At 50.6% G+C, this 16,166-nt stretch overlaps 1 protein-coding gene across 1 annotated transcript in view; it reads left to right on the forward strand.

The window, feature by feature from the left end:
- The window catches only part of LOC115083177 (vomeronasal type-2 receptor 1-like), a 174,888-nt gene that overhangs the window by 142,329 nt on the left and 16,393 nt on the right, over positions 1-16,166 (forward strand). The window contains 2 exon segments of the mRNA XM_029586983.1: positions 14,406-15,019; positions 15,022-15,310. Of these exon segments, the coding sequence (XP_029442843.1) occupies positions 14,406-15,019; positions 15,022-15,310 (903 nt within the window).

Raw genomic sequence — 16,166 nt, forward strand, 5'->3', positions numbered from 1 at the left:
TCATCGTCGGCTCAGCAGTCTGCCTCCCGTCCGCCTCCCAGGCGGCCGGCCCAAGGATCCACTTCCGGAGCTCAGCAGTTTGCAAGGCCATGGATCCGGCAGACGCCACCGGTCTTCAGGCTATTCCCGGACTGGCCCAGTGGCTAGTGCAGCAGCAACATGGCTTGGACACCTTGGCTGCCACGGTGGAGCAACTGGCTACTCGGATGGATGCGGCACCTCCTGTGCTTATGCCTGACCTGGTTCCTGCTCCGGTAGTCACTATCCACGCCCCTACTCAGCTGCCAGCACCTTCCAAGTATTCGGGGGACCCTAAAGCCTGCAGAGGGTTCCTGAATCAATGCTTCGTAAGGTTCGCCTTCCTGCCCAATCAGTTTCCCACAGACGCCGTCAAGGTGGCATACATCTTCTCGCTGCTGGACGGGCGGGCCTTGAACTGGGCGTCTCCCATGTGGGAGAAAAACGATCTGGCTCTAGGTGACTTGAATGTCTTCGTGGGGAACCTCAAGGCAGCTTTTGATGAACCTGCCCACCAGACCTCCGCGACCTCTGAATTACTCCAGCTTCGACAGGGGGCCCGGTCTCTGGCAGATTACGCACTGGAGTTCCGTACTCTCGCACTGGAAGTGGGGTGGCAGGATGATGCCCTCCGGGGAATCTTCTTGGAGGGTCTGGCAGCACGGATAAAGGATGAACTGGCTGCTCGGGACCTTCCTGAGGATCTCAACGCCCTCATCGATGTGGCTGGACGCATCGACCGTTGTCTTCAACAGAGAGCTAAGGAGGGGCATTCTCCACGCCGTGTGACTCCGCTGGCTCCGTCCGCTTCTCGTCCATTTGCCTCAGGCCCTCGAGGGGCTAGCGCCTCCACGGGAGCCACCACCGAAGAACCCATGCAGTTGGGAAGGGCGTCCTTGACTCCTGAAGAGAAACAGCGCTGCTGCAGTCTGGGTCTGTGTCTGTACTGCGGGGGTAAAGGCCACTTCCTAGCCCAATGCAAAGAACGGGCGGAAAACTCTCGTGCCTAGGAGTAAGAGAGGAGTGTCTCCTAGGCTGTCTTAACGCTGCTCCTCAATGTACAGTTCCTGTAACCCTAAGATGTCCTGGAGGGTCTTTTAAGACTCGAGCCCTCATAGACTCTGGGGCTGGTGGAAATTTCATCACGTCTAGTCTCGTACAGCGGCTTCAACTCGCCACGCAACCCCGGGAGCCTCCTTTGCGGGTCACGTCTATTCAGGGTACCCGCCTGCCAGGCCTTGTTTCTACCACCACAGCACCGCTCACGCTGCAGACCGGGCTACTACACACAGAGGAGATTTCATTCCTGGTCTTGGAAAAGTTTGTCCATCCGGTGGTTCTCGGCCTCCCCTGGCTCCAGCAACACTCCCCGGTAATCCGATGGGACGATTTACAGATTATCCAGTGGAGTCCCAACTGCTTCCAGTCCTGCATTAAAACCCTGCCGGTCCAACACGTTCCCTTGGCTCACACCGCTCTCACACTTCCTAGCCAGTATGCGGATTACGCAGATGTCTTTTCTAAGGAAAAAGCAGAACTCCTGCCCCAACATCGGCCCTTTGACTGCACTATCGAACTAGTACCGGGGGCAACTCCGCCCCGGGGCAGGGTGTACCCGTTATCACAACCCGAGACTCGAGCTATGTCCAAGTATATTGCTGAAAACCTCGCCAAGGGGTTCATCCGTCCATCGAAGTCTCCCGCAGGTGTGGGCTTCTTTTTTGTAGCTAAAAAGGACGGGTCCCTGAGGCCTTGTATAGATTACCGCGGACTCAACGCTATCACCAAGAAGAACCGCTATCCACTCCCGTTAATTCCCGAACTTTTGGACAAACTTCAGGGGGCACGAGTATTTACCAAGTTGGATCTACGGGGTGCCTACAATCTGGTCCGAATCCATCCCGGGGATGAATGGAAGACCGCCTTCAACACCCGGGACGGACACTGCGAGTACTTGGTCATGCCATTCGGACTATGCAACGCCCCCACTGTGTTGCAACATCTAATGAATGAAGTCCTGGGGGAACTGTTGCACTCTTGCGTAATCGTGTACCTGGATGATGTCCTCATCTACTCTCAGGATCTGGCCTCTCACCAGTGACAGGTCCGACAAGTACTCCAGATCCTTCGAGACCATCATTTATACGCCAAACTCGAGAAGTGCCTCTTTGAACAAGAGTCCTTGCCATTCCTAGGCTATATTGTCTCGGCAACCGGGTTTCACATGGATCCCAGTAAGGTCTCGGCCATCAAGAACTGGCCTCAACCGGTAGGCCTAAAGGCCTTACAGCGCTTTTTGGGATTCGCAAATTTCTACCGGCACTTCATACCTCAGTATTCTCGCCTCGTAGCACCTCTAACCGCACTAACCCAGAAGGGTGCGGACGCCCGCATATGGTCTACCGAAGCCGGTAGAGCCTTTGAGGACCTTAAGGAAGCCTTCCTCACGGACACCTGCCTACGCCATCCGGACCCGTCTCGGCCGTTCTTTGTGGAGGTAAATGCCTCCAATATTGCAGTAGGAGCAGTCCTCTCACAGAACTCTAGCTCCGGACATTTACTACCTTGCTCCTATTTCTCCAAGAAGTTTACCCCGGCTGAAAACAATTACGGGATAGGAGACAAGGAGTTGCTAGCCATCAAGTTAGCGTTCGAAGAATGGAGACAGTGGCTGGAAGGAGCAAATCACCCTGTCATGGTTTACACCGACCATAAAAGTCTGGAATTCCTGAATCAGGCCCAGCGGCTTAACTCCAGACAAGCCCGCTGATCGCTGTTCTTCAGCCGTTTCGACTTCGTCCTCAAATATCGCCCAGCCTCAAAGAACATTCGGGCAGATGCCTTATCCCATAATGGCATCCTGGAGGAAAAGGAAGATGCTCCTCAGTACATCATCGATCCAGCCAAGATCAACTTAGCCAGCACCACGGTTTCTACGCAAGGAAGAGTGGTGGTTCCTCGGAGGGATCGCAGAAAGGTTCTTGAGTGGGCTCATGACTCCCTTTCCAGGGGTCACGCCGGCAGGACAAGGACCCTTGACCTCTTGAATCGCTATTACTGGTGGCCCAAGGTACGGCAAGTTGTACACCTGTACGTGGACTCGTGCCCGGTATGTGCGAGGCAAAAGCCCCTCAATGGCCAACCCTGGGGCCTCTTGCAGCTGCTGCCCATACCCACGGAACCATGGACCCACATTGCCACGGACTTTGTGGTGGACTTACCACCTTCAGAGGGTAACACTGTGATCTGGGTCACGGTAGACCGTTTTTCTAAAATGGTTCATTTGGTTCCACTACCCAAACTTCCATCAGCTCCCGAGTTGGCGGGCCTGTTCACGCAGCATATCTTTCGAGCCCACGGCCTCCCGCAAAGCATAGTATCCGACAGAGGACCTCAATTCACTGCTCGCTTTTGGCGCGCTCTCTGTAAAAAGTTTGGAGTACAACTGAACTTGTCTACCGCGTTTCACCCACAGAGTAATGGTCAAACTGAGCGGATGAACCGCTCATTAAAGACTTTCCTTCGGAGCTTCATTTCCGAGAAAAGAGACAACTGGGTGTCTCTTCTCCCTTGGGCTGAGTTTGCTTTAAATAACCACACTCACTCTGTTATCGGGCAGTCCCCATTCCCGGTAGTGTTCGGGCGGCACTTGAAACCACCAGTGCCCATCCCTATCACTGTTCCTTCACCTGCGGCGCAAACAGTTGCCCACCAGCTCCATCACTTTTGGAAGATCATCCAGCGACGGCTCTCTACAGCCGCTAAGAGGACGCAAAGATGGGCCAACCGCCGCCGTCCAGCACCTGTATTCCAACCCTGCACCAAGGTCTGGCTGAGCACTAAAAACCTTCATCTGCCTGCACAGTCTCGTAAACTGGCGTCCAGATTCTGTGACCCCTTCCTTGTGGCTGAGCGTATAGGCTCAGTATCCTACAGACTCTGTATTTCACATATCACTGTTGAAACCGGTGATAGTCTCTCGCTTCCATCAACCAACAACGGACGCAGTGTCTTCTTCTCCAACCGAGGAACCTACCTACCAGGTACGAGAAGTTCTGGACGTACGCTTCCACAGCCGCCACTGGGAGTACCTGTTGGCATGGGAGGGGTGCGGTCCCGAAGAGAACTCCGGGGAACCTGCCCGCAACATCTTGGATAAATCTCTGCTGGCCCAGTTTCATCTGGACAATCCCAGGAAACCAGGTCCCCTGCGGAGGGGCCGTAAAAGGGGGGGTACTGTTGCGGGTACTGTTGCGGGTAAGAGCCCGGTCGCTAGACCAGCAACCGGGCTCTTACCTGCCCTCCGGGGGCTGCAGCGCCCGTTTCGCGGACTTCTGGGCCCCGAGCCGCATGGCCGCGGCGTCTCCCTCGTGGAGATGCCGCCGAAGACTCCTCCCCCTGCAGGGGAACACGCGCGCGCGAGGGCCGGGCTTTTGACGGTCCAGCACCCGGATGTGCTGAACTGCCCCCCGGCTGACGTCAGACGCCGGCGGGGGATTTAAATCAGCTCCAGCCCTTCCTGCTTTGCCTTGCAACGTGGTCGCCTTGTGCTTGCTAGTTGCCGCTGTGTTCCTGCTCTCCTGTTCCTGTGTTCCTGCTTGCTTGTTCCTGCTCTCCTGTTCCTGCCTGTTAACGTCTGGAAGTGGATCCTTAGGCCGACCGGCGAAGAGAGACGGTCGGGAGGCAGACACGTACAGCTGAAGATGGATCTTCACCTGGAAACCCGTGATCCCACCAGAGGAGCTGTTGAGGCCCGGGTCGCTAGGGCTTAGGTGGCTTCGCCCTGGAAGTCCGAGGTCCCCCCAGGAGGAGCCCGTAGGGACCCGGACCGCAGGGACTTAGGAGAGTCACTGGCGAGGAAGAAAACCCGGAGCGGACCGTGGTCAGAGCAGGCAGCAAGAGTCAGAAGCGTGAGGACGAACCGAGATCAAGGCAGGCAGCAGAAGTCAGAAGCTTGAAGATGAATCGAGGTCAAGGCAGGCAACAGGAGTCAGAAGCGTGAAGACGAACCGGGGTCAAGGCAGGCAGCAATCAGGAAAGACGGAAGCAGGAACGCTGGAACCGGCAAGCAGGATCAGGAACACAGGAACAGCAACTAACACTCCAGGAGCGACCGCGTTGCAAAGCAAAGCAGGAAGGAGTGCTATGCTAGCGACCGGGGCTGTAACAGTACCCCCTCTCTTACGCCCCCTCCGCAGAGGTCCTGGTTTCCCGGGGTTGTCCTGATGAAATTGAAGCAACAGCGACTTGTCCAAAATATTCCGGGCAGGCTCCCAAGAATTCTCTTCGGGACCGCATCCCTCCCAAGCTAGAAGATACTCCCAGCGACGGGCATGGAACCGCACGTTCAGTACTTCCCGTACCTGATAGGTGGGTTCCTCGGTAGAGGAGGATGATACTGCATCTGTTGTAGGTTGATGGAAGTGGGAGAGCACCACAGGCTTCAGCAGTGATACGTGGAACACGTTGTGGATGCGGAGAGACGAAGGGAGCCGAAGTCTATAGGATACCAACCCTATTTGCTCCGCTACTTGGAACGGACCACAGTATTTGGATGCCAATTTCCGAGAGCGACCTGGCAGGTGGAGATTTCTGGTACTCAACCAGACCTTGGTACCAGGTAGAAATACTGGCGCTGGACGTCGATGACGATTGGCGCATCTTTGTGCCTTCTCTGCGGATGAGATAAGTCGTTGTTGAATAGTTTTCCAGAGACGGTGAATCTGATGGGCTACCGTCAGTGCCGCCGGTGAAGGAACAGTAACTGGAATAGGAACTGGCGGCCTCGGGTGGCGTCCAAATACAGTCTGAAACGGTGATTGCCCGGTAACTGAGTGAGTATGATTATTATAGGCAAACTCGGCCCAGGGAAGAAGAGAAACCCAGTTGTTCCCTTTCTCGGAGATGAAGCTTCGGAGGAAAGTTTTCAGTGACCTGTTCATCCGCTCCGTCTGTCCATTACTCTGTGGATGGAATGCAATGGACAGATTCAACTGTACTCCGAACTTCTTGCAGATGGCTCGCCAGAATCAAGCGGTGAACTGGGGCCCCCTGTCAGATACGATGCTTTGCGGGAGGCCGTGGGCCCGAAAGATGTGTTGTGTGAAGAGAAGCGCCAGTTCAGGTGCCGAAAGGAGCTTAGGTAGAGGTACTAGATGAACCATTTTGGAGAAACGATCCACTGTGACCCATATCACCATGTTGCCCTCGGATGGTGGTAAATCCACCACAAAATCTGTGGCGATATGAGTCCAAGGCTCGGTGGGTATGGGTAGTGGCTGTAAGAGGCCCCACGGTCAGCCACAGAGGGGCTTCTGTCTAGCACAGACTGGACAAGAGTCCACGTACAGGCGTACGTCTTGGCGCACCTTGGGCCACCAGTAATAGCGGTTTAGAAGATCAAGCGTCTCTCTCTGCCGGCGTGGCCCCCAGAGAGGGAGTCATGGGCCCACCCGAGGACCTTCCTGCGGTCTCTGCGAGGAACAACTACTCTCCCCTGAGAGGACACGGTGGTGCTGGCTAACTGGATCTTGGCGGGATCGATGATGTATTGGGGCGAATCTTCTTTTCCCTCCTGTATGTCGTTACGAGACAAGGCATCTGCCCGGACGTTCTTTGAGGCTGGGCGGTACTTGAGGATGAAGTCGAACCGACTGAAGAAAAGTGACCATCGCGCTTGTCTGGGGTTGAGTCGTTGGGCTTGATTCAGAAACTCCAAATTTTTATGGTCTGTGTAGACCGTAACAGGGTGAAGAGACCCTTCCAGCCATTGTCTCCACTCCTCAAGAGCTAATTTGATCGCAAGCAACTCCTTGTCTCCTATTCCGTAGTTGCCCTCGGCTGGGGTAAACTTCTTGGAAAAATAGGAGCAAGGTAGTAGATGTCCAGAACTGGAGTTTTGAGAAAGGACCGCCCCGACGGCTATGTTGGAGGCGTCCACCTCCACGAAGAAGGGCCATGTTTGATCCGGATGTCGTAAACAGGTGTCCTGGAGGAAGGCCTCCTTTAAGTCCTCAAAGGCTTTACAGGCCTCGGTGAGCCATACTCGGGCGTCAGCACCCTTCTTGGTCAGGGTGGTTAGCGGTGCCACCATCCGGGAATACTGTGGGATGAAGTGCCGGTAGAAATTTGCAAAACCTAAAAAGCGTTGCAAAGCCTTCAGGCCCACCGGCCGGGGCCATTTCCTGATGGCAGATACTTTGCTGGGATCCATACGAAACCCTGTTGCTGAAACAATATACCCTAAGAAGGGCAGACACTCTTGTTCAAAGAGACATTTCTCAAATTTTGCATACAAGTGGTGATCCCGAAGAATCTGGAGTACCTGCCGAACGTGTCGCCGGTGAGAGGTCAAATCTGGAGAGTAAATGAGGACGTCATCCAGGTACACAATCACGCATGAGTGCAGTAATTCCCGAAGGATCTCATTCATTAAGTGTTGGAACACGGCGGGGGCGTTACATAGTCCGAATGGCATTACTAAGTACTCGTAGTGCCCATCCCGGGTGTTGAAAGCGGTCTTCCATTCATCCCCGGGACGGATACGGACCAGATTGTAGGCACCCCGTAAGTCCAACTTAGTAAATACTTGTGCTCCTTGGAGTTTGTCCAGTAGCTCAGGAGCAGTGGGTAGTGATTCTTCTTGGTTATGGCATTGAGTCCGCGATAATCTATACACGGCCTCAAGGACCCGTCCTTCTTAGGGACAAAAAAGAAGCCTGCCCCTGCGGGAGACTTCGAGGGATGGATAAACCCCTTGGCGAGGTTCTCGGTGATGTAATCCGACATGGCCCGAGTCTCGGGTTGAGACAAGGGATACACTCTTCCCCGAGGAGGAGTGGAACCGGGAAGCAGTTCAATTGCACAGTCAAAGGGGCGATGTTGCGGTAAGAGTTCCGCCTTTTCTTTAGAAAATACATCGGCGAAATCTTCGTACGGGAACGGGAGTCGAGGTCCAGTATCTGTATGCGCCAGCGGAACTTGTTGCCCCCTCTGGGATTGGATGCAAGAGTGGAAACACTGGGGACTCCATCGGGTGATTTGTAAGTCATCCCACCGGATCTCGGGAGAGTGTTGCTGGAGCCAGGGTAACCCGAGGATCACTGGGTGTACGGACTTCTCCAAAATCAGAAACGATATCTTCTCCGTATGGAGCAAGCCAGTCTGGAGGGTGAGTGGCGTGGTAATAGTAGAAATGCTGCCAGAGAGTGGTGTACCCTGGATCGAAGTGACCCGTAAGGGTGGTTCCCGAAGTTGCGTGGAGAGCTGAAGCTGTTGCACCAAATCCTTAGTGATAAAGTTTCCTCCAGCCCCAGAAGCGATGAGGGCTTGCGTCTTGAAGGAACCACCCGGGTATCTCAAGGTTACAGGTACTGTACATTGAGGAGCTGCGTTAAGACAGCCTAGGGGACACTCCTCTCTTACTCCTAGGTGCGGGAGTTTTCCGCCCGCTCTTTGCACTGAGCCAGGAAATGACCTTTACCTCCGCAGTAAAGGCATAGCTTCAAATCACGGCGGCGTTGCTTTTCCTCTGGCAACAAAGCGGACCTCCCTAATTGCATGGGTTCCTCCGTGGAGGTTTCCGCAGGAGTACTGGTGCTACGAGACCCCGAATTCGATGGTCTGGAGAAGGTCATACGACGAGGAGGACGCCCCTCTTTAGCTCTTTGTTGAAGACGTCGATCAATGCACCCTGCCACCTCAATGAGGGAATTAAGGTCCTCCGGGAGGTCGCGAGCAGCCAGCTCATCCTTAATCCTAGCTGCCAGACCCTCCAAGAAAACGCCTCGGAGGGCATCGTCTCGCCAACCAACCTCTAGGGCAAGCGTGCGGAATTCCAAGGCGTAATCGGCTAGGGTCCGTGTTCCCTGCCGGAGCTGGAGCAGCTCCGAGGTCGCCGAGGTCTGGCGTGTGGGCTCGTCGAAGGCTGACTTGAATTCCTCCACGAATCTGTTCAAGTCACTCAGAGCGGGGTCATTCTTGTCCCACATTGGAGACGCCCAGTTCAATGCTCGACCATCTAGCAGCGAAAAGATGTAGGCCACCTTAACTCCATCCGATGGGAACTGATTGGGCAACAAAGAGAATCGTACGAAGCATTGATTCAGAAAGCCGCGACAGGCCTTGGAATCCCCGGCGAAGCGTGATGGAGCCGGAAGCTGCGTGGAAGCGTGGAGCGTCACTACGGGTGCCGGTGTGGGTGCAGGAGCCGGTGCAAGGGGTTCGGTGTCCATGCGAGTAGCCAACCGTTCCACGGTGGCAGCCAATGAATCCAATACCTGCTGTTGTTGCATCAGGCGCTGGGCAAGTCCGGGAATAGCCTGCAGGCCGGCGAGGTCTGCCGGATCCATGGCCTTGCAAACTGTTAACGTCTGGAAGTGGATCCTTAGGCCGACCGGCGAAGAGAGACAGTCAGGAGGCAGACATGCACAGCTGAAGATGGATCTTCACCTGGAAACCCATGACCCCACCAGAGGAGCTGTTGAGGCCCGGGTCGCTAGGGCTTAGGTGGCTTCGCCCTGGAAGTCCGAGGTCCCCCCAGGAGGAGCCCGTAGGGACCCGGACCGCTGGGACTTAGGAGAGTCGCTGGCGTGGAAGAAAACCCGGAGTGGACCGTGGTCAGGGCAGGCAGCAAGAGTCAGAAACGTGAGGACGAACCGAGGTCAAGGCAGGCAGCAGAAGTCAGAAGCGTGAAGACGAACCGAGGTCAAGGCAGGCAGCAGGAGTCAGAAGCGTGAAGACGAACCGAGGTCAAGGCAGGCAGCAGGAGTCAGAAGCGTGAAGACGAACCGGGGTCAAGGCAGGCAGCAATCAGGAAAGACGGAAGCAGGAACACTGGAACCGGCAAGCAGGATCAGGAACACAGGAACAGCAACTAACACTCCAGGAGCGATCCGCGTTGCAAGGCCAAAGCAGGAAGGAGTGCTGCGAGTTTTAAATCCCCCGCCGGGGCTGACGTCAGGAAGAGGGCGGTTCAGCACTTCCGGGTGCTGGACCTCTAAAAGGCCTGCCCTCGCGCGCGCGTTCCCCTGCAGGGGGAGGAGCTATCGTTGGGCCTCGCCGGCGCTCCCTCGTGGAGACGCTGGTGCCGTGCGGCCCAGGCCGGCCCAGGATCGTGCGGCTCGCGGCGCAGCAGAGGGAACCGCGGGGAAGGTAAGGACCCGGTCGCTATGCTAGCGACCGGGGCTGTAACACTGCCAGCCTGTCCCTGTCTTCCTGTTCCAGTGTTCATGCCTGCCTTGATCCTGGTTCGTCTCACCGATTCTGTCTTCAGCCGCCTGCTTTGACCCTGGTTCGTCTCACCGTTTCTGTCTTCAGCCGCCTGCCTTGATCCTGGTCCGTCTTCTCGACTCCGCCTCTTGCTGCCCGCTCCAACTCCGGTCCGCTCCTGGTTCCCTGCTGATCGCCGCTCACCTAAGTCCCAGCGGTCCGGGTCCCTACGGGCTCCTCCTGGGGGGACCTCGGGCTTCCAGGGCGAAGTCACCTAAGTCCTAGTGACCCGGTCTCCAACAGCTCCTCTGGGGGAGTCTCGGGTTTCCAGGTGAAGCCTCATCGTCGGCTCAGCAGTCTGCCTCCCGTCCGCCTCCCAGGCGGCCGGCCCAAGGATCCACTTCCGGAGCTCAACAGTTATCGATGTTGTCGCTGCCCCTGCTCTTTTCTCTGTACAGGCAAAACTGCACAAATGGTCCATACCTGTATTTATGAGCACCTATAATGCCTATGTCACACTCATGAAAATGCTCCTCTTCTTCCACACTGGCTAGAAGCAGGCCATATGCCAGTAGGCATTCATTTTTGCTTTTTGGACAAAGTTTCTCCCTCATCCAGGGTAGGTGATCACTCTTGGGCACTCTTGCAGCAAGAACTCAAATGACCTTTATTCTTAATACCTTGTCCCCACAAGGGCTGAATGTTAATATGGACTAGACAGTGTTTCGTGAATATATTCCCTTGAAGTTTATTTGATATTACATTTGCAGCTCACTGTTTTGACATTTTTATGCTACATTTACATCCTTCATGATGTCATGATTGACATTTCGTATCACATGATTCAACTTTGGTGTGCACTCTCTCTATTCACTATTTAAATCTGATGCTTGATTTTCAGAGGGGGCTCATTCACTAAGATGCATTATTTTTCCCTAAGAGAAAGCTGTAGTAAATGTCCCTCCCTGCCACTTTGTGACTCCCTTAGTATTTCTCCCTGCAGTAATATACCACAGGGAAAAATACCGTGGTTGTGAATGCCCCAGATAATGCATAATGGCAACCCTGGGACTGAGACTGCAATAGTTTAAAGGGGTCAATAGCCCTGAATAGGCCCCTCCTGAAATCATTAAAACACCCAGGGGTCTGCATTGTCGCCCCTATCATATTCCCCAATGCCCTTGGAGGCAGCTGTTGTTCAAAAATTTTTTAAAAGTTTTAAAATCAGCACCAAGTGCTATTCCCAAGCTCCAACTTCAACTCTTCAATAAAAATATCCAGCCACTGGTGGCCAGGTCTCCAGCTATCATTAAAATCATACATTGTACCTGAAGACTAGAGGGTGGCCAATATAGCCCCAATATTTAAAAAGGGTTCCAGGGGTGATCCGGGAAACTATAGACCAGTGAGCCTGACTTCAGAGCCAGGAAAATTAGTGGAAACTATTCTAAAGATCAAAATCGTAGAGCATATAGAAAGACATGGTTTAATGGAAGACAGTCAACATGAATTTACTCAAGGGAAGTCTTACCTAACAAATCTGCTTCATTTTTTGAAGGGGTAAATAAACTTGTGGATAAAGGTAGATGTAGTATATTTGGATTTTCAGAAGGCGTATGACAAAGTCCCTTATGAGAGGCTTCTAAGAAAACTAAAAAGTCATGGGATAGGAGGGAATGACCTTTTGTGGATTACAAACTGGTTAAAAGACAGAATAGGATTAAATGATCAATTTTCTCAGTGGAAAAGGGTAAACAGTGGAGTGCCTCAGGGATCTGTTCTTGGACCAATGCTTTTCAATATGTTTATAAATGTTCTGGAAAGGAATATGATGAAGACTGGGCATCCAAATGGCAGATGAAATTTAATGTGGATAAGTGCAAGGTGTTGCATATAGGGAAAAATAACCCTTGCTGTAGTTACACTATGTTAGGTGCCATATTAGGAGCTACTACCCAAAAAAAAGATCTAGGCATCATAGTGGATAATACTTTGAAATCGTCAGCTCAGTGTGCTGCAGCAGTCAATAAAGCAAACAGAATATTAGGAATTATTAGGAAGGGAATGGTTAATAAAACAGAAAATGTCATAATGCCTCTATTGCTCCATGGTGAGACCGCACTTTGAATACTGTCTACAGTTCTGGTCGCCGCATCTCAAAAAAGATATAGTTGCGAAGAAGAAAGTACAGAGAAGGACAACCAAAATGATAAAGGGGATGGAACAGCTCCCCTATGAGGAAAGGCTGAAGAGGTTAGGGCTCTTCAGCTTGGAGAAGAGATGGCTGAGGGGGGATATGATAGAGGTCTTTAAGATCATAAGAGGTCTTGAACGAGTAGATGTGAAGTGGTTATTTACACTTTCGGATAATAGAAGGACTAGGGAGCATTCCATGAAGTTAGCAAGTAGCACATTTAAGATTAATCGGAGAAAAGTCTTTTTCACTCAACGCACAATAAAGCTCTGGAATTTGTTGCCAGAGGATGTGGTTAGTGCAGTTAGTGTAGCTGGGTTCAAAAAAGGTTTGGATAAGTTCTTGGAGGAGAAATCTAGTAAGGGCTATTAATCAAGTTTACTTAGGGAATAGCCACTGCTATTAATTGCATCAGTAGCATGGGATCTTCTTGGTGTTTGGATACTTGCCAGATTCTTGTGGCCTGGTTTGGCCTCTGTTGGAAACAGGATGCTGGGCTTGATGGACCCTTGGTCTGACCCAGCTTGGCAATTTCTTATGTTCTCCCACATCACCCCTTTTCTCACAAATGAGGCCCTCATTGGTTCAGTGGGTGCCCGGAGCACCCACTAGGCTCTGGCCTGGTGGCCACCATTTTTCAAAATGGCACTAGTTGGTCCTTTACCCCATCATAGAGGCAAGGAACCAGACAGCATCATTTTGAAAAATGGCGACCTCTGGGCCCAAAGTGTAGGGACTGCTCTGAGCCCCACTGGACCACCAGGAATTCATATGTAAGTAAGGAGGTGGTCTTGGGAGCTGGCTAGGGTGGAAAGTGGGAGTCCTGGGCTAGATTGTTTTAATAAAGGGAAGGAACTAACTTTTAAACTTTTTTACAATTAAGCTACTAGTGATACATTTAAAACTAATAAGAAAAAACATTTTTTTATTCAATGCATAATTAAACTCTGGAATTCATTCCCAGAGGATGTGGTGAAAGCTATTAGTGTAGCGGCATCTAAAAAGAGGTTTGGACTAGTTCCTGGAGGAAAAGTCCATAAAGCATTTTCAAGTAGAGTTACAGATATCCACTGAGATAAGCAGCATGAAATCTATCTACCCCTTTGTGACCTGATAGGCCTCTAATGGAAACAGGATGCTGGGCTTGAAGGATCTTTGGTCTGACCCAATATGGCAGCTCTTATGTTCTTATGTTTTATTTTTGAACATTGGTCGTCTCCAAGGGTAGAGGGGAGGAGTGGACCAGGGTCTATGCATACCACTGGAGTTTATTTAACAACTTCTGAGGCGTACTTACTCAGGGCCATTGGCCCCTTTAAGAGAGTGCCTGAGAGCATCAGGATGTTCATTAATGTCCCTGTGATGCCAGGGGAAGTTAGCCACAACTCTTCAATAGTAGGTAATTTAAAATTAAATAATGCGACCTGTGACTTTTTTCAGCAAACTGCGTTATTTGTTTTGCATAGTTTGGGATATTTATGAAATGATTAGTATGTATTTCCATGATAATCAGCTCCTTTACATGTGAGCAGTGCCAGATCCACATTAACAAATGGTGTTTGAAATACCTCGTGTTATCCACGCATTAGGTCTTTTACTACAGGGTAAATAGCATTTATTGCATAGTAAATGGCTTAACACGGCATTGTGAATGATCCACTAAGTATGCAAATCTAGCCAATCAAACTTTGACCAGCTATGTTTAGCCAGATATTCAGCCACTCTGATATAGGTCCTCATTTTTGGGATTTCGTGGAGAGGGATCACAGTGGGAAGTCGAAAAGGGGTTGGGGATCTGCTTTGTTGTAGCCTTTCTTTTCTCTTCTAAAATAAATCAGTTTTCAAAATGTCACCCTGAATATAGTAAATAACAATGTCATAATACAGAAATTAATTTGTGGGAAAGAAACAAAAACTGATTTTGCTGATTATATCCAGATCTCAGAGTCTTTGAATGAAGGTTAAAGAAATCTTTTCCTTGTAGATATGACTGACTGCATGAAATGTCCCACAGATGAATGGTCCAATGAGAAACGTGATCAATGCATCCCAAAAGTGATTGAATTCCTCTCTTTTGATCAACCACTTGGTCTAACACTGACTCTCCTGTCTGCCTTCTGTTCTCTACTCACTGCTTTTGTCCTGTGTATCTTTATCAAGCACCGAGACACTGCCATAGTCAAAGCCAACAACCGTGGACTGAGTTACCTTCTCCTCCTAGCTCTCATACTCTGTTTCCTCTGCTCTTTAATATTCATCGGCCGTCCCAGGAAGCTGACCTGCATGCTCCGACAAACTGTCTTTGGAATCATCTTTTCCATCAGTGTCTCTTCTGTTCTGGCCAAAACTGTAATTGTTGTCATTGCTTTTAAGGGGAACAGGCCAAACAATCCAGTCAGGAAGTGGCTGGGGGTCCACGATACCAAACTGCATTATCTTTTCTTGTTCATCGGTCCCAAGTTATTGTATGCGCCACCTTGGTTACTGCTTTCTCCCCCATTCCCAGAATTAAGCACAGAGTTTAATAATGAGAAGATAATCTTTGGATGTAATGAAGGACAGAACTTCTTTTTTCTATTGCATGCTGGGGTACATGGGTCCTGCTAGCCACTGTGAGCTTCATAGTAGCCTTTCTAGCAAGGAATCTCCCTGGAAGCTTCAATGAGGCAAAACACTCATCACGTTTAGTCTGCTTCGTGTTTGTTAGCGTCTGGCTGTCCTTCATCCCAGCATACCTGAGCACACATGGGAAATACATGGTGGCCGTGGAAATATTTGCCATTCTATGTTCCAGTGCTGGATTGCTTGCCTGTATATTCTTCCCTAAATGTTACATCATTCTGCTGAGACCTGACAGAAACACCAAGGAATATCTAAGACCTAAAACAAGTCTTAGAAACAAACAATTAACATAATGAGAAAAGAAAAAGTTGAGATTTTCTAATTTTCCAGACATGTTTAGATATATCTGTGAAAGATTGCATTTATGGAGGTTTTCTTACTGCCTCAATTCAAATCAAAGAGCTGGAGGTGAGTTAAAAGTTAACACATTTACATAAGAGAGCGATATTTAGCACCATTTACCGGATAAATAGGGACTTATCTTGCTACGTGGCAGCGTTGCATATCCGGCTATGTTCAATGACTGCCACTTAGCCGGATAAATATTTACCTTGTGAAGATCATTGCAACAGCCTTTGTTCCGCCAGAGAAAGCCCAAAACAGGTGAAACAAAAGCTTTGGTAGAGATTGTTTGTTCATCCATCAGCTTTAGAACTGGTTGGAACCTATTTTTGAACTTGGAACTGATCTCCATGAAAATGCAGAGACATAAAAAACATAGAACATTCATTAGTCCAGAACAGGGGCTTGTGGCAGAATGAGTCTGAGAAAACAGCTGGGGCCTACTATCTTGTATAATATAGCACATGCTTAGGCTGGGAAGTATTCTTGTATATTTAAAAAACAACAGGTGTCATTGGGACCTGCAGGGATATTGTTTTTAGGATGGTATGTGTGTGTGAGTGGGTGTTGTGGGAGCTGTTTCATATAAAACACTAATACAATTAGAGGATTTTCCACATAGAAGAGAGGGCAACAGACAGGTTTGACGACATTTAATGCAGTCAATAAAATTTGTTTTGTAATCATTGGAACAGTAGTTCAATAATAATTATATATATTAAGGGAAATATTATTTTGTTTTTTTTGGGGGGGTATATATATTAGACCACTTCCCAGTTAA

Source organism: Rhinatrema bivittatum, chromosome 2 (assembly GCF_901001135.1).
Source record: "Rhinatrema bivittatum chromosome 2, aRhiBiv1.1, whole genome shotgun sequence".
NCBI classification, from domain to species: Eukaryota; Metazoa; Chordata; class Amphibia; order Gymnophiona; family Rhinatrematidae; genus Rhinatrema; species Rhinatrema bivittatum.